The 16,714-nt window shown below is 41.1% G+C and overlaps 3 protein-coding genes across 4 annotated transcripts; 2 read left to right on the top strand and 1 right to left on the bottom strand.

The window, feature by feature from the left end:
• Positions 1 to 1,146: 1,146 nt before the first annotated feature.
• Positions 1,147 to 7,139, top strand: LOC120455014 (ADP,ATP carrier protein). Of its 2 annotated transcripts, none has more exons than XM_039640838.2 (4): positions 1,147 to 1,287; positions 5,462 to 5,762; positions 5,834 to 5,961; positions 6,037 to 7,139. In XM_039640838.2, the coding sequence occupies exons 2-4, from the start codon at positions 5,466 to 5,468 to the stop codon at positions 6,509 to 6,511; spliced, it is 900 nt and encodes a 299-aa protein (XP_039496772.1). In that variant the 5' UTR covers positions 1,147 to 1,287; positions 5,462 to 5,465; the 3' UTR covers positions 6,512 to 7,139. The 2 variants fall into 2 exon arrangements, with proteins under 2 accessions (XP_039496772.1, XP_039496773.1); XM_039640839.2 differs by lacking the exon at positions 1,147 to 1,287 and adding an exon at positions 3,640 to 3,787.
• A 301-nt stretch (positions 7,140 to 7,440) lies between these two features.
• LOC120455013 (ADP,ATP carrier protein) lies at positions 7,441 to 9,166 on the top strand. Its single transcript, XM_039640837.2, has 3 exons — positions 7,441 to 7,920; positions 7,993 to 8,120; positions 8,409 to 9,166. The coding sequence occupies exons 1-3, from the start codon at positions 7,600 to 7,602 to the stop codon at positions 8,881 to 8,883; spliced, it is 924 nt and encodes a 307-aa protein (XP_039496771.1). The 5' UTR covers positions 7,441 to 7,599; the 3' UTR covers positions 8,884 to 9,166.
• Positions 9,134 to 16,153, bottom strand: LOC120455015. The gene is made up of 3 exons (XM_039640840.2): positions 15,570 to 16,153; positions 9,975 to 10,142; positions 9,134 to 9,903 (listed from the first exon to the last, which is right to left on the bottom strand). Exons 1-3 carry the CDS (start codon positions 15,735 to 15,737, stop codon positions 9,706 to 9,708), a joined length of 534 nt encoding a protein of 177 aa, XP_039496774.1. The 5' UTR covers positions 15,738 to 16,153; the 3' UTR covers positions 9,134 to 9,705.
• Positions 16,154 to 16,714: the final 561 nt, after the last annotated feature.

Here is a 16,714-nt window from a genome sequence, read left to right as displayed (position 1 = left end):
AAGCTAGCTAACCACGTAAAGGACATAGGACTCGATGTCTAGATGTGTCGTCATAGTTTAGAGGCCCCAGTATTTACATTTACTAGCGAGTGTACTTTGCATTTGTTCACCCTTACTATTTCCTTTACCTTTACTTTTACCCTTACATTCACATTTACCCCTCTATTCAAACTATCACACCAAATTCATAAGAAAGGGTTCCTAATTTAATTGCCATACCCCTCAGCACGCCCAAAACTCCTAGTATTCTGGCCAGTCCCAGGGTGCTGATTCAAAAACTAGATATACATAGGTGTATACATAATATACTAACTAATCTGCGTAAGATGTTTTCCCCATTTCGGTGTAACTAAATGTTAATATTGCTAGCGCTCAATACGAAATTACCGTATACAAGACCCACATTCAGCGAATAAAAAGACACAAAAGCTTACTAAATTGTATCCCAAGGCCAAGGAAAATATTAGAAAACCAGATATACAACTAACTCAAATACAATTTTGTGAACATGTGAAAAACAAATCGAAAAAAATTTACTCAATAAATGATTTTTCGTATATAAGACGTGCATTATGAATCTAGTTTTAGCGAATTTCTTTTCAGCAACGATTCAAAATGAAAATTACGTTATTTTCGAATAAGAATTTCGTTACAAATTCGAGGAGGAATGACATTCTACTTTTGGACAATTATTTAATTTGTTTTAAAAAAAAATACGGTTATTTTCTTTTACGAAATTATTGGGACAATACTATATTTTCAGAGAATGACTGTTTTGCTAATTACAGATTATTTGTATCGGATCGGTGTGACCCAGCACTCGCAATATAAAAAACGATTAAAATTGTCAAAGTCGCGGTAAAAATATTTTAAAGGTTTCAAAAAATATCGATAGCATATAATTGCACGCTTTACAACACCAGAAATGGGTAAATTTCCGTTTGCTTTTATTTTAATTAAAAAAACATAATTTACTGGCTTAAAATGCATTGAAAAAATATAACATAATAGCAATAATATGCAACAAAAACATCACGAATGACAAACATCACGAAATCTAGCTGAATATCGATAGTTCACCAAATAAATACCAGTTAAAAATATACATTTATTTCTTCAAGCAACTATCGATATGCGGTATTTTTGCAGCTTTCATCCCAAAGTCACAGGGCCCCAGAGACCCCCACCACTTTACGAATTTCATTCGCCAAGTGAGCACGCGGCTTCGTCTGATTCTGCAAAAGAAGTTTTTATTCTGTGACTTTTGTGAGAAGTTATCAACTGAAGGTATTGTGCTATTTTCTATATCTACCACATTTTCGAGACTATTTTGCTTGACAAAAAAAAGAGACGGTGTGCCCCGTACCTGCCATTGATTTTTTTTTCTCCCATTAATTCACGTCACCTTGCGCTAGATTCTGTAGTTATGTAATGTGCTAATTTTTTTAATGTGTCGGTGGTGGTTAAACTAACGTTTTTTTTTTTATGTTCGACAAGAAGCTCTGGTTTGACTTCGGCGAAAATAACTCCCTAAATGGGACTTGCAAATAGCCGAAAAGTGCTTACATAACCCTGGCGAAAAATGAATGTGCCGCAATGGTGTTTGCCTTCAATTAAACATGAAGTAAATTGAGCGTATAAGCGAACTAATTGGTATTTTGTTGCTCCAATCCAAAGTTCATTTTAAATACCCGAAAATAACATTTATAGAAGCCACGCTGGATCATTTTCTCCCATTTTTTTTTTTTGCAACCACGCTGGAACTGCCAACTTACGCAACTGGCAACGAGTTGGCAGGCCGGCTCGTCGGTACGAAAAATTTTGCACATCAATTGCGGATATTATTTGCTAGAGAATGCACTGCTCTTAAGTCAAATTGGCCTGCATTTGCACAGATATACTTTTAAATAGATTAAATGCGGGCTATTCTATAGTGAAAAGCGTGGCAATTGATTGTTCTACCGCCCAGTCACACTCATGCACACATTTGCGAATAAATTCCATGTGCCACTAGCGCCCTCTCGCTCACTCCCATGCCAGACACCAGCTGCGCGTGCAAGTACTTAGCGGGTGTGTGTGTGAGGAAGAGGGAGAGTTGGTTTTTTATCTTAAGAGTAATGTAACTATCTCTCTTTGGTCGCCCACCCTTTCTCTTCTGACCTGTTTTCTTTTATTAAAGGTAAAAAGTTCTGTCAGATACGGGTTTCCCCAGTTTTCTTATTTCTTCTATTATTATTCTATTCCCATATGACGTCCCATGTGACGTCAATCGTTAATGTGCGTCTAGTATTCATGTGATTTAATGTTTATTGTAGCCCTTTGTGTGGCCTTTTAGCGCGATTTTGCACTTGTTAGAGATTAGCGTTCATTATTACATATTCCTGGCAAATCACATTTCCATTTCTCGCCCAGTCGGCGGAAATTTTCAGTGTGATTTGTGTGTTTTTATTGTCTTGGAAATTCGATTCATCGCACACTAAGCAATAAATAAATAAATACTTAGCCGTCGTTTAATTTTGGCAATTAAGCATTTTTGCAGCATCTTCAGAACTGCAATTTTTACGCTCGTTATTTTTGTGGGCAGCTAACCAGCGCTCTCTCTCTCTCTTATTTTTATGTAATATTTTTGTGATAACGGGACCTTGAAATAGCGGCGTAGACAGTTATATAAATAACTGTATTAGCAGCCGTGTTTATCTAATCGCTTCACGCATTTTTTTTCGAGCTTGCCGCCCTTCTTCCGCCTGCGTGAAAGAGATGAAGCAAAAAAGAAGGAGAGAGCGGCAGGCGAACGTCAGAAAGCAAAGTCACATGCTAGCAGTGTTGCCCACCCTATCTTTAGAAATAAAGTCAAATGTTATTAATAGCTTAATGAATATATAACTACAAACAATAAACTCTTTTCAGCTTTTATTTTTATAAAAATTTATAAGAGTTTTAGTTTTTGTATTTGAGTTTAATGTTTATAACTGCATTTTGATGTTTTTTAAACAAGTGCAAGTCTTAAAGGGTAATATTTTCAAAGCTGAATATCAATTAATTTTGTTAAATCACTAAGGCCCTAACATATGTAGAAAAACATTTAAGTGTAACAAAATAATACACTTCGTTTTTATGCAGTGTTCTTAATGTAAATGTATGTGTTATTTGTGTTTAGAAATCTGGCCAAAAACTAGCTAAACGAACAGCTCTGTCTGCTTCGCAGCTGACTTGTCGGCTCTTTGCCAAATGTAAATGTTGTGCGTACATTCTTTTTGGCAAGCGTTTAGAAAGCGCCGTCGAAAACCTCGAAAGGGGTAAATGAAAAACAATTGGCCATATATGCATTTTTGGCCATGGCAAAAACGAAACAAAAAGTGTTTTCTAATGAGTACAAGTTTTGTGGTACAAGACCAAGACTTCCTCTTATGCAACAAACGACGGCATTGAATTCTTGAATTCTCAGCACTGATAAGCGGCGATCTCTCGCCCTCTCTCGCTCGCACACGTGCTGTTGCCAACTGCCAGTTGGTGCTCGGCTCTCTCCGAATTTCGCACACTCTGCATTTGCATAGAAAGGGAGAGAGAGAGCGGCGCTCTCCCCTTCTCTCGCTCATCTGTTGCTGAACTTGACGATGACGGCGACTGCGACGCCGACGCAGGCAGAGCAGGCTAGCTGGCAGATTTCGGCAAACTGAACTTTCACAAGCAATTCAGTTGCCGTCCGGTTCAGACTTCTGACTTCTGAAGGAATAAGGATAAATTTTTTTCGGTTTTGTGCTGTGATATAGAAACACAAATACAAATAGTACGTATGGCAAACATTATCGAATCGAATTAAGCCATAGCCCATTTACAAAATACGCGTGTGATTCTGAATGCTTTTATTTTATTTTTGTTTTTTAACCAAACCCAAACTGAGCAATGAAAGAAAATCTGCCTGGTTATGTAAAACAACAAAAGAGTTGAACTTGAATCATTCATTAAACAATTTTTTTCTGGTGTGTGGTGTTCTTATGCAATCAATAACAATGAATTAAGAATAAACCTAACCATGGATTGTGGATACTACTACAACTGCTCAGCCTTCGGTGGAAGCTTTCCACGTGCAACTGTAGAATTTTTCCAGCTGAGGCTATTACATCACGAGCCCTCCTATAGTTCGGCTCTCTGTGGCCGATGAAAAAGCTTCACTCTCTTTCCAGTCAATCAAAAGTTTAACACGATTAGATAACGGTTGCTATTTCAAAGAAAGAGAACATAAGAGAAGCAATGCCAAAGCACAGTTCTCTTTGCCAAGTGTGTTACATAAAACCCTTGTCAATGAAATGCTAATTTAATTTCGCTAAAATATAATTTAAAACCACACGGCTAACGCAGAGCGGTGGCTGCTCTTGAAAGTCTAAAATTAACGGAACGCGCTTCAATGGCGAATGCCGTCTGCCAAAAAGCGAAAAAAAAAACCAAGAGCCAAAAAAGAATGGTGGCCCCTATAGCCATCTTCCTCGCACCCACACAAATGCCCATATATACTGGCTTTTTCCATTGAACTTTTTTCAATTCAATTCAATTCTATTTATTTTCTTTTTTTTTTTTTGTTTGTGTGGTGTGGCAATTATGCAATCCCAAACGTTTCTCAATGAAAACCAGTAAACTGCCGTTCTATTCAGCTAGAACTGCATTTGATCTATGCCATATGCTCTAGATAAAATAAATTGGATATGCACCTATCCTTTGCCACGTAATGCTATGTAGTTTCCTTAGCATTAAACTGCAAACGGGTTAGAAAGAACTCAATTTTCCAACAGTAGTCTTCTTACGTAGCTTGATTCAAACCACGTGGCAACCAGCCGACCAATAAAACTTTTCACCTTTTTTGCACAAAACCAGTTTTACCGGCAATTGCCAGCACGCATACTAACACAAAAGCGAATACATGTAACCAAAAACATAAAGCATCCAATATTAACCATCTTTAGTCTTAAGTTTTAGTTGCCATTTACATTAACCCAATATGTACTGCATGTTTTACCATTTTCGCGTTTAGTTTTAAGTTTCATTGGTCGCTAAAACCTTTTTCTTTTACCCTCAAAATTGTTTTGTAACCATTTGTAGTGCTGTTTAAAAAAAAAAAAAATCAAAAAAAAGTGCATGTTTTTCGGTTTCGGTTTATAATTTGGAACATTGACAATTTTCACATTTTCATTTGGCTTTGGGCTATTCTTCTATTGTGCCTTTTGCACCTGTGTAAAGAAAGTGAATCGTACATCCACCATACCGTAAAAATACCGTAAACGTATATCGTAACCGTTATGCAACGCATGGGTATATCAAGCACCATCACCCGCATGCCATTGGGATATATCAGCATCCATAACATCATCATCGGTATCACCAAGTATCAACATCACCATCACCATCAGCGATGACGGAACTATCGAGATTAATCAGAGTTTTGGCCAATTACGCGATGTGTTTACAGCAAAATGGGCAAGGATTTCGATGCTGTTGGATTCGTCAAGGATTTCGCTGCCGGAGGCATCTCCGCAGCCGTCTCCAAGACTGCCGTCGCCCCCATTGAGCGTGTGAAACTGCTCCTGCAGGTTCAGCACATCTCGAAACAAATCAGCCCCGACAAGCAGTACAAGGGCATGGTTGATTGCTTTATCCGCATTCCAAAGGAGCAGGGATTCTCGTCCTTCTGGCGCGGCAACTTGGCCAACGTCATCAGATACTTCCCAACCCAGGCTCTGAACTTTGCCTTCAAGGACAAGTACAAGCAGGTGAGACTCACTTCACAAGCTGCAATGCGAGCGGAAATAACTAACGCCCCCGTTGTTATTATGTAACTTAGGTCTTCCTGGGTGGTGTGGACAAGAACACCCAGTTCTGGCGCTACTTCGCCGGCAACTTGGCCTCCGGTGGTGCCGCTGGTGCTACCTCTCTGTGCTTTGTCTACCCCTTGGACTTTGCCCGTACTCGGTATGTTGCAATATTTGCAAAAAGAGAAGAGAAACGCTCAATAAACTAACGAATTGCTTTTCCAATGAATTACAGCTTGGCTGCTGATACTGGCAAGGGTGGTCAGCGTGAATTCACCGGTCTGGGCAACTGCTTGACCAAGATCTTCAAGAGCGACGGCATCGTTGGATTGTACCGTGGTTTCGGAGTGTCCGTGCAGGGCATCATCATCTACCGTGCTGCCTACTTCGGCTTCTACGATACCGCTCGCGGTATGCTGCCCGACCCCAAGAACACACCCATCTACATCAGCTGGGCCATCGCCCAGGTTGTGACAACCGTTGCTGGCATCGTGTCCTATCCCTTCGATACCGTGCGTCGTCGCATGATGATGCAGTCTGGTCGCAAGGCCACCGAGGTCATCTACAAGAACACACTGCACTGCTGGGGCACCATCGCCAAGCAGGAGGGCACCGGTGCCTTCTTCAAGGGCGCCTTCTCCAACATTCTCAGAGGCACTGGTGGCGCTTTCGTGCTTGTGTTGTACGATGAGATCAAGAAGGTCTTGTAAATTAAATTATTAAATTATTCAAACAAGCAAAATACAACAACATACAACAACAACAAAAAACTAAACACTACCAGCTAATTATGTTAGATAACTGAATGAGAAAAGCTAAAACAACAGCAATAGCAATAGCAACAGCAACAGCAAAAGCTAAGTTTGATCTGCAACCAACACCTCTTACCAAGAACAACGGCAAGCAATAACAGCAAGCAAGAAACCTTCCTCCCTCCCCCTGATATAATTATAAAATTATATTATTTATAAAAACTGGGAACTAATTTACGGAACGATGGCCAGCGTCAATAGAACAACAATACAGCAAACAGCAATGCTCGGGGCAGAGAAGGGATGCGACTCAACTCATGAGACTAGACCCACTACTACACTGAAAGACGAACGAACATAGCGACGACGATATTGATTAGTATTGTTAAGTTTGGGTTAGGCTATTCACAATATCCCGTCATGCTGCTGGGTCGCCCCACATCTCCCCAGCCAAATCAGTGTTATCGATCAGATGCAAAGAATCGAGCCGAAGACCTGTAGATTCTTTTGCCTCCGAAACGACAAACAAACAAACAAACTCAACTCCGGTTGGTTTAAAAATATATAAAAATTGATAAAAATAGTACAATGTTGTGTTTTTCTTTCTGCGCACGTATGTATACTGATCTTTGATATTTTGATCGTAATATGTGGATATATGTTTTATAATTTAGAGAATATATAGTAGCATACTTACACAGACCATTGGAAAACTTCGGCAGATCGAAGTTAATTCACCATATTTCTGTTCTTCAGACATATCCGATTTCTATTCAAGCTAAATCGCAGCATAAACTAAAAAGGCGAATGAAACGTTCAGCGATTTCAAAACTGCGAATCAAAGTAAGCCAAGCCAAATATATCGAATGTCAATTTGACCAACGGGCTCACAACCTTGTTAGCCTATCACAGTTCAGATCTCTACGTTGTGACATCAAAATTATAAGTTGAAAAAGTGAAAGTCCGTTTTTATCCTGTTATTTTACCAACCAACCAACTTTGAAGCTAACTTAAATTGTTTTAAAATCAACAAACAGTAATCCAACATGGGCGATGAAGGCGGCGGCGGCGGACATGGTAAGGGCGACCTCAAGTCCTTTCTCATGGACTTCATGATGGGCGGCGTTTCGGCGGCGATAGCCAAGACCGCAGTGGCCCCCATCGAGCGTGTGAAGCTCATCCTGCAGGTGCAGGAGGTGTCCAAGCAGATCGCGGCCGATCAGCGCTACAAGGGCATTGTCGATTGCTTCATTCGCATTCCCAGGGAGCAGGGATTCTCGTCCTTCTGGCGCGGCAACTTGGCCAACGTAATCCGTTACTTTCCCACCCAGGCTCTGAACTTTGCCTTCAAGGATGTGTACAAATCGGTTAGTTATCGTATATATTACCATCATCGTCATAATCATAATATATAAACGACATCCTTCATCACACTACAGGTCTTCCTCGGAGGCGTGGACAAGCACAAGCAGTTCTGGCGCCACTTTGCAGGAAACTTGGCCTCCGGCGGTGCTGCAGGTGCCACATCTCTTTGCTTCGTTTATCCGCTGGACTTTGCTCGTACCCGGTGAGTTGGGTGCCCCAGCCCATATAGATCTAGATCTATATCTATATCTAGATGCTGTTATCATTTGCTTTGTTAATATTACCTTCAAGATATTCAAGGTATTCTAAATAGGACCAGTGTAAAACAGTTGATTTAAATAGTTTTTAAATAGCGTTCTTCACTTCAGAGTTCAATTTGTTTCTTTACACACATATCTGGTTCTTTGATAACCACATAACCACATAACATAAACTGTTTTGCTTTACTATGATCATTTCTGAAACATCCTATACAATCTTTCGCCGACAGCTTGGCCGCCGATGTGGGCAAGGGCGGCAATCGGGAGTTCAACGGCCTGATCGATTGCCTGATGAAGGTGATCAAGAGTGACGGACCCATTGGCCTGTACCGTGGATTCATTGTGTCGGTGCAGGGCATCATCATCTATCGAGCGGCATACTTTGGATTCTATGACACGTGCCGCGACTTCCTACCGAATCCGAAGAGCACACCCTTCTATGTGAGCTGGGCCATTGCCCAGGTGGTCACCACCGTTGCCGGCATTGCGTCCTATCCCTTCGACACTGTGCGTCGTCGCATGATGATGCAGTCTGGCCTGAAGAAGTCCGAGATGGTGTACAAGAACACCGCCCACTGCTGGGTTGTGATTGCCAAGCAGGAGGGCATTGGGGCCTTCTTCAAGGGCGCCCTATCGAACATCATTCGCGGCACGGGGGGCGCCCTGGTACTCGCCCTCTACGACGAGATGAAGAAGTACTTTTAGCCCCCAAGTGTGGCCGTTTGTGGTGCCGCCAGTGTTCGGTCGCCAGCCGCATTCGCATCCGCATCCGCAGCAAATGGCACAACACGATGGCAACGCACCAGCGGAAACCACCGTTCATCTCTTCGTGGAGATGGAGGAGGAAAGGGAGGAGGAGGAGTTGGTACCACGAGCCCAGTAAATTAGTAGTTTGAATTGAATGGTGGCCCATGTGGCGGCCCCTCATTTCGGATTGTGTTCACTTTCGCAGCGATTGAGAAAATACAAATAATTTATTGAACTTAAATCTTGGTTGCGCTCTTAATTTGTTTTTTTCATCGCGTGTTCTGTTTTTGTTTTTTGTTTTTGGTGCATGTGTGTATTGATTAGGGTGGGCCACTTTAAACTTTAAACTAGGATCTCATTATCCTTGCAACATTAAACTACATATTTATATGTAAAAGACACACGTATTAGTGTGTCTCTGTTGATTACAAATCAAAAACAAAAAATCATTATATGTAAGTGTCGTGAAATGATAAAAGTTAATGCATTCTATGGGTTGCCCACCCCACTCGTTTGCATAGATATGGTCTTGTGCGGGTGGATTTAAGACTTAAACGTTAGTTAGCCATTTAAAATAACATTAAAACACACACATCATCAAGTCGAGAATTTTCATTCTCGATTTGCATATGGTCACGCATAAATTAACAACAAAAAAAGTGAAAAACAAAAAACAAAAAAATAAAGAGGCAAAAATTACAAGTACTCGATCTGCACTTATTCCGTAAACAATTAGACATAACTCTAGACTAAGATCCAGTCACTGAGTTGGCCCCGGACTTAGTGGGTGGCCCCGGACCTGTGGGCCAGGAACAGGAAGTACGTGCCCGCCGCGTAGGCCAGGAAATTGAAGAGTCCAAAGACACCGGCGGCGGTATTCGAACCGGAACCCTTGCCCGTGGCATCCGACCACCTGGCCAGCTGGACGATGAATCCGATGAAGTACAGCAGCGTCAGCACAGCGGTGGTGATCAGCTCCTGTTGGGCAAACGCCAAGAAATTTGATATTAAGATTGAGTTTGGTTCATCTGATTGAAGCAACTACTTACAGAGAATATCCAGTTGACGGCCACGTTGAGGGCCTCGCGAATGCCCAGGAAATAGGCGGCGATCAGCAGAATGTTGATGATGAACGAGATGACGATCACGAACATGAAGAACGAGGTGGCCGATGCCAGTGGAGGAGCCGCCAAGGCCATGCAGATGATGCCCAGCACCTGTGGATATAAAATAGATATATGAGTACAAAGGAAGAAGGTCTCGGAACGAATTAATCTTACAAATAGTTGATAGATTCAAGCTACAAGACATTCGTCGGATTCAAGCATTAATTTGTAGCTTTATTGAATGCCTAGTTAAGGTAAAGATTAACTAGACATTACAGATGTCAGCTTATATGATATGCAGCTTATATTATGAGTCACCCCGGCGAGATCGTGATCTTCCCCCAATTTGCGGAGGAGGGGGTACAACCCCCCACCATCAAGGTCATGTTTTTTGAATCTGGAGTGCGCATATAGCCGGCATCGTGATGTCACCTGAATGATGTCAATTGAATGCACAGCAAGTGAATGTGAAGCTGTGCTCAGAATCGAGACTTGTTCTGCAGCTAATTAAGCGGCGAATTCAAAGAACGCCACTGCATAGATACATTCAAAAAACATCAGTACATATGTATCTATGTACATATATAGTTTTCGGAAAGAGATATTCGTAGTAAAATGGCTTGGCAATAATGAAGCATTCCATTTACACAACTTGTGTTTATGTCATTCTTTAAACAAACTGCAGTAACAGTATCCCATGTCTGTATATGACTCAATTTACACGACTTGCTAATGTTTATTAATATATTAAACTATCCCTAAGTCATTTTCGAGAACGTTATCGCATTTCAAGCAAATTCGCAGGCTGATTTCGCTGGTTGGGAACCCAAAGATAGTTAAACTGGATGACAGGTGCTGATGACACACACATTTTCTTGTTGTTTTGGGCAATTAAATGGCAATATGCGACAAAATAAGAAATCAAGCAGGTGCGCGCAGTCACTCAGTCAGTCGACTTGAGTTGAGCATTGTGTTTTTGGCTAAAACAAAAGGCACACGAAAAGTGAAAGCTGAAAGTTGTGGCCAGGCCAAAAGCGACCTGTTGATAGCAACATGTTGTTGCCCCTCCATTGTTTTTTTCATCTTTTTTTTTTTATTTTTCTTATTTGCTATCTGGTAAACAATTAACTGCCAGGCAGCAGCATATCAAAGGTTGATTGAACTGTCAGCGATTTGTTGATCTTGCATTGCATTTCCACATTTTCTGAATTTTCCGAATGGTGTTCGTATTCTTCATTTGTCATTTGTCTTTTTCTTTTTTATTTATTCTGTAGCCTCCACAAATGTGCGTCACTTTTCAAAAATAAAAGAGCCAGCGAGAAATTCGTCTGGGAATTATACGAATTTTATCTTTTCTAAACATAATTAATGGCTGGCTTTTTATTTTTACTTGTGCGTACATATATGTACATATGTATATACACATATATATATGTACACATATATGTTGACAGTTCTTATGTACACGGTTGGCAAGTTCTTATAACCAAATATAATTTATAAATCCATGGTAACGATCAGTTTGCCGAGTGGAGCATGAAAAACCGCGCAGACAGTTGGGTGCATCAAGGTATATCGATCATTATAATTATGTGCTTTTCCAGCGGAATCAATGACGTGAAACGCCTGAAACACTGAAATGGATCTAGTTCTTGGCCTCCGATTATACAGTCTACGGTTTCTAGCCTCGTCTGAAGTTCACTGGAAGCCACAGCAATTCTGGTTGCCACACACAGAAACAACTGGATCCATTTTGATGATGATTAAACAATCTTAAGTCTATCTAGAAATAAAGTACTCTCTATGGAATCTTTGAGTTCAAACCAAACGAGTTAGCTCATATCTTTCGAATATTAAACAAGAATTCCTACTGGGAAATATCTAGTATATATAGTTTTGAGTTTATAGAAAACCCTAAACTTCATTATCTCATGGAAGGGTTAACGCTCTTGAATTGTATAACTTTGATGTTGAACTTTCAACTAGACTACAAGTAGATTATCGAATATTCTGTGCATGGGATAAACAATAAAGATAGCAGTTATTGTTCAAGGTAGATAAGCAAAGTTCAGTGGCCAACCGGCAGATAAACGCACATACCTACATTCGATGGGGTTATTAAAAGCATATCTATGCCAAAATACTAAGGGTAAACATGGGTGTGCATGTTGGCCAACAATCTGTTAACAGGGCCAAGACAGGGCTTCAAAGATGAGCTCACTACACTTGGTCGGTGTCAATTGCCTGAAATGTAAGCAGGCACACAATTCGCAAACGCGTATTTGCATAGCCATGTGCACTTGGTACAGTGCGTTTCTAGGCTGTAAGGACACTTACAACTGGAATAATTGAACTGATCAAGGGCGTAAGATTCGCTGTGTTACCAATTACCAACTGACCCAATTAGATAGAAACAATATCAAAGTTCTATTTCCAAATGGCTACCTTCAGTCGTAAAGTTATATTAAAAGATAATACGGGGGCCACTGCTAACGGCTGCCTACGCTTATGGCGCGCACCTTAGACGAATGGATGCCGCAACGATCGATCGCATTCTCTCGGCCAACAAACCGCCAACAAACGCCAGCAACTGTCTCAAGTGTCTGTCTAAAGTGACTAAACTTTCGGCTCGAATTCCCCGATCGCTCCGTCGCCAAATCCCCCGCATTTTGTGGTAAACATTTCTTGAATGACACCGTATGTGTGTCATAATTTCCGCTTTTGGCGAGAACACTGAAACATTCAAAATTCACATCCAATGTTCAATGTTCACGACAATGTTGCGCTCGCACAATGCCAAACAATAAGAACGCTGTTTGCCAGTTTGCCAGTTTGGCAGCTTCCAAAATATTATACATATCTTACGTAATTGGGTTAATATAAAAGAAATTCTCGAACGGCAGGGACCGCGACCAACAAAACTTAATAATAAATCGTTCTCTATTCGATTTGCATATATATACATATATATATGTTGATGTGTGTGTGTGTGTGTGTGTATATAGAGCACACTTGGCCATGGGAATGCATATATGTATATGCTCAGGGGCATCGCGAGTATAGCAAGTGAATTGTGGCAATATTGGGTCCAAAATGCTAATTGCCAGGCAAATGCGATAAGATACGGCGGATAGGGTTCCGCAAAAGTCCGCTTTCCAAGTCCTACAGGCGTATAATTTCGGGGGTTTTGTTCTGCTTTGTTTGTGATTGTGATTGTGATGATTCTGGACTACGGGGCGGATGAGTAATGCTCCGTGGGCAAATTAACCAACGACGGTCAGGTGTCAGGAATCGATTGGCTTATCAACAGCACCAGCAGAGCAGCAGCATGGCTACCGAAAATGTCGCCGGTCTGCTCCTCTGCACTCGCACAGGTGGTCGCCACATTATCGCCCATTTTGTTCGGCTTACGGGGCGTATGAGTAACGAGCGATTAGCCCTCAATAGCACTCAATAATATATATGTACATATATGGTCGCCAAATCGGCCAAAATGAGTCACGATCGAACGAACAAACTGCTGTACGATTCAAACTATAATTCCAGTAATATCATAACAAATAGTTAAGCACACGGAACAAGTATTAAGTCTTAAATTGAGCAAAGTTCTGCAGCTAGCCGATTTTAAATTAATTATTTATTTAGCGGGTTTATACCTCTAAAGTGGCATTTGGGAACCAAGCAGCTGGCATTATGGCCCTGTTTTTGTGGCAATGCTCCAGTGGTGGAGCACTTTTACATATCTCATACTGCCCATACTGCACTGTGACTATCAGCAGACTATCGCTTAAGGGGGCCGATAAGATTAGTGGCCACAAAAATATCCCAATCGACAGACACACTGCTAACCGAAACTCCGAAAATGAAAGCTAAATGGCCGTTTGTGACATCAAAGCATTTGAATTGGCTTCTCTTACAGCCAGGAATTACTTTTCCTTCAGCTAAATTGGCTTATTATTATAATCGGTGGTTAGTCCAGACCACCACATCAATATATAACTTTATAATCAGACAGACAGACAGACAGACAGTTTATTGCGAAGGTAATCCTATCCTATTTATTCGCTATTGATTTTCTGCTGTGACAACTGACGAGCGCTTAATAATGCATTTTTCATGTGGGTCCTGTGGCAGTTGTCGCTATCCTGTGACCTTGTGCCCCAAACCAAGAGCCAAGGCATAGCGTCGAGTAGTTTTAACGGCAAACTTTCTACACCTGAGCAGGTGTATGTCCAAGCTGTTTGGCACACAGGTGCCCACTCTTGTAATTGCGCGTATCTTGTGTTGGCGTCGCCATCGAATGCCGCGCTGCATCGCCCACACTGAACTCTTTCGTTTTTGGTGCGGCTGTGGGAAAAAGATCATAACATGGCTACAAATACCAGGCCAACTACAAAGTGTTACATGGGGAAGACAAGAAGTCGGTTGACCGACCACATGGCCATGGAGCTCACATGTTTGCAGTTCCCACAACTTGCCTACCCCTATCTTATCCGCCCTAAGTCTAATGAGATCCTGACATACATATATGTACGTAGTTGCCCCCACACAATATTATATATTGTATACTACATATTTTTGTAATTGAGTACACATCGAGGCTCTGGGTTTTCTTAAGTCTCTAGATATCTCGATAAAGAATGGCGGCGCAAGGCAAACTCTAGATAAAAGCGTTCAATTTATGACGATAAGAGCTCTATGGGGAATTGTTATCCAACAATTGTTAAACAAATATTTCAGTTTTGCTTTCTGAAACCTAGAAGTTGTATTATTTTTAATGTTTAATCAGTTTCGAGAAAAGTCATTAGTTTGGTATGTCCAATTTCAGCAGTCAACTGTTCAGCATTAAGTACATTATGGTGCTTTTGCAACATAATCCTAGCCTTAGGTTTCATTTCATAGGTTTAATTTCATCAAACTATTTTATCAAATTTCATTAGATGTACATCATTTTGAAACGTTTCATTTCATCAAATTTCATTAGATGTACATAATTTTGAAACATTTCATTTCATCAAATTTCATTAGATGTACATAATTTTGAAACATTTCATTTCATCAAATTTCATTAGATGTACATCATTTTGAAACGTTTTATAATTTGATAATAAGAGCTCTATGGGGAATTGTTATCCAACAATTGTTAAACAAATATTTCAGTTTTGCTTTCTGAAACCTAGAAGTTGTATTATTTTTAATGCTTAATCAGTTTCGAGAAAAGTCATTAGTTTGGTATGTCCAATTTCAGCAGTCAACTGTTCAGCATTAAGTACATTATGGTACTTTTGCGACATAATCCTAGCCTTAGGTTTCATTTCATCAAACTATTTTATCAAATTTCATTAGATGTACATCATTTTGAAACGTTGGAAAATTTGGCCAAGTGCCAGTTTTCAGAAGTCTTAGAAGGACGTTTGAATTTTAAAAAAGCTGCTTTTTGAGCTCGAAGGGTTTGGTTTGAAAATGCAAGATGGATATATGTATGTACAATATGGGAATGCAAATGTATCTTAGCTATGTACATAGGTGTGTACTCACAAACTCGACAATCTTGATGATGCCCGGCACGGTGCGGAAATAGTCGATGTTGAGGCGGATGGCGCTCCAGAAGCCGCCATCGCTGCCAGCGGTGGGGTTCGCCCCACCTGGCGGTCCGTTCGTCGTTGTTGTTGTGGTGCGCTCGATATTGACAACGGTCTCGACCATATTGCTGCTGTTTTTTAGAGTTTAACTTGGCTGAGTTTCAGTTTGGCGGGCAAGTTGGCAAGTTTACTAGCGAGTTTATTTGCTGGCTGCACCAACAACTATTTATAAACACTTGTCGCGGTTTTTGTCACAATAAAATAAGATGAAAAAATAACCACCGCTTTCTATATGTTTCTACTTTTATATCAATCTATATCTGATGTATATGAACGCGTGACGCCCTCGCGCGCTTCTGATTCTCAAGCATATAGGTGGATATATGTATATAGCATATAGTGGTATGTAGAGAGGTGTGTGTGTAGTTTTGTATCTGGTAGTTAGCTATTGCTATATATCCGTGCGCTGCGCTGCGACTGCGACTGCTGGCGATACGTTGCTTTGTCCACGGCGGCCGCTGGTCGACTGAACTCAACTGCGCGCTGAACTTGCCGCCGCTGCAGGCTAACGGTTAACCGCACGCCGCTCCGCTCCACACGCGCACACACACTCACGCTCTCCCACTTGCACTCTCCCACTCGCACTCTCCCACTAGCACTCGCTCTCCCACTCGCACTCGCTCTCCAGTTAGTTAGTCAGTTGGATAGTTAGTTGCGCGCGCCCTTTGACGACGCCCCTGCCACGCCCCCCGCCCCCCACTGCCCACTGCCCGCTGCTCGTGTGGCAAACTAGTTTGTTGCGCCTGCGCCGCTGACGCGTGTTGAAGAGCACAGTGGGGCAGCATTTTGCGCTGGAGTTCAATCAACAAATTGCATTTTAAATACTCAAAGAGGAATAACAATGGATTTGGTGTCTGATTTGCTTTATTTGCATTCAATCATTCACATTTTATTGAAACCATCAGTTAAAGGCATACAAAATACCATTAAATCATAGGGACAACGCGGCGGATAAGTAATTTGCATTCGCAGTTTTAAATGCATTATGTTCTTAATATGCAAAAGCTTGCTCATCAATTCGAATTATCTTTTCGTTTGAAA

This window comes from Drosophila santomea, chromosome X (genome assembly GCF_016746245.2).
Source record: "Drosophila santomea strain STO CAGO 1482 chromosome X, Prin_Dsan_1.1, whole genome shotgun sequence".
NCBI classification, from domain to species: domain Eukaryota; kingdom Metazoa; phylum Arthropoda; class Insecta; order Diptera; family Drosophilidae; genus Drosophila; species Drosophila santomea.
This window is presented reverse-complemented; position numbering and strand designations above follow the sequence as displayed.

What these genes read in the sequence shown, in the direction of transcription:
- LOC120455014 (XM_039640838.2), top strand. Translation starts at nt 5,466, where the DNA reads ATGGGCAAGGATTTCGATGCTGTTGGATTCGTCAAGGATTTCGCTGCC. An exon ending in TCAAGGACAAGTACAAGCAG is followed by an intron (nt 5,763 to 5,833) that starts GTGAGACTCACT and finishes TATGTAACTTAG; the next exon opens with GTCTTCCTGGGTGGTGTGGA. An exon ending in TTGGACTTTGCCCGTACTCG is followed by an intron (nt 5,962 to 6,036) that starts GTATGTTGCAAT and finishes AATGAATTACAG; the next exon opens with CTTGGCTGCTGATACTGGCA.
- LOC120455013 (XM_039640837.2), top strand. Translation starts at nt 7,600, where the DNA reads ATGGGCGATGAAGGCGGCGGCGGCGGACATGGTAAGGGCGACCTCAAG. An exon ending in TCAAGGATGTGTACAAATCG is followed by an intron (nt 7,921 to 7,992) that starts GTTAGTTATCGT and finishes ATCACACTACAG; the next exon opens with GTCTTCCTCGGAGGCGTGGA. An exon ending in CTGGACTTTGCTCGTACCCG is followed by an intron (nt 8,121 to 8,408) that starts GTGAGTTGGGTG and finishes TTTCGCCGACAG; the next exon opens with CTTGGCCGCCGATGTGGGCA.
- LOC120455015 (XM_039640840.2), bottom strand. Translation starts at nt 15,737, where the DNA reads ATGGTCGAGACCGTTGTCAATATCGAGCGCACCACAACAACAACGACG. An exon ending in TCATCAAGATTGTCGAGTTT is followed by an intron (nt 10,143 to 15,569) that starts GTGAGTACACAC and finishes TTATATCCACAG; the next exon opens with GTGCTGGGCATCATCTGCAT. An exon ending in CCGTCAACTGGATATTCTCT is followed by an intron (nt 9,904 to 9,974) that starts GTAAGTAGTTGC and finishes TTTGCCCAACAG; the next exon opens with GAGCTGATCACCACCGCTGT.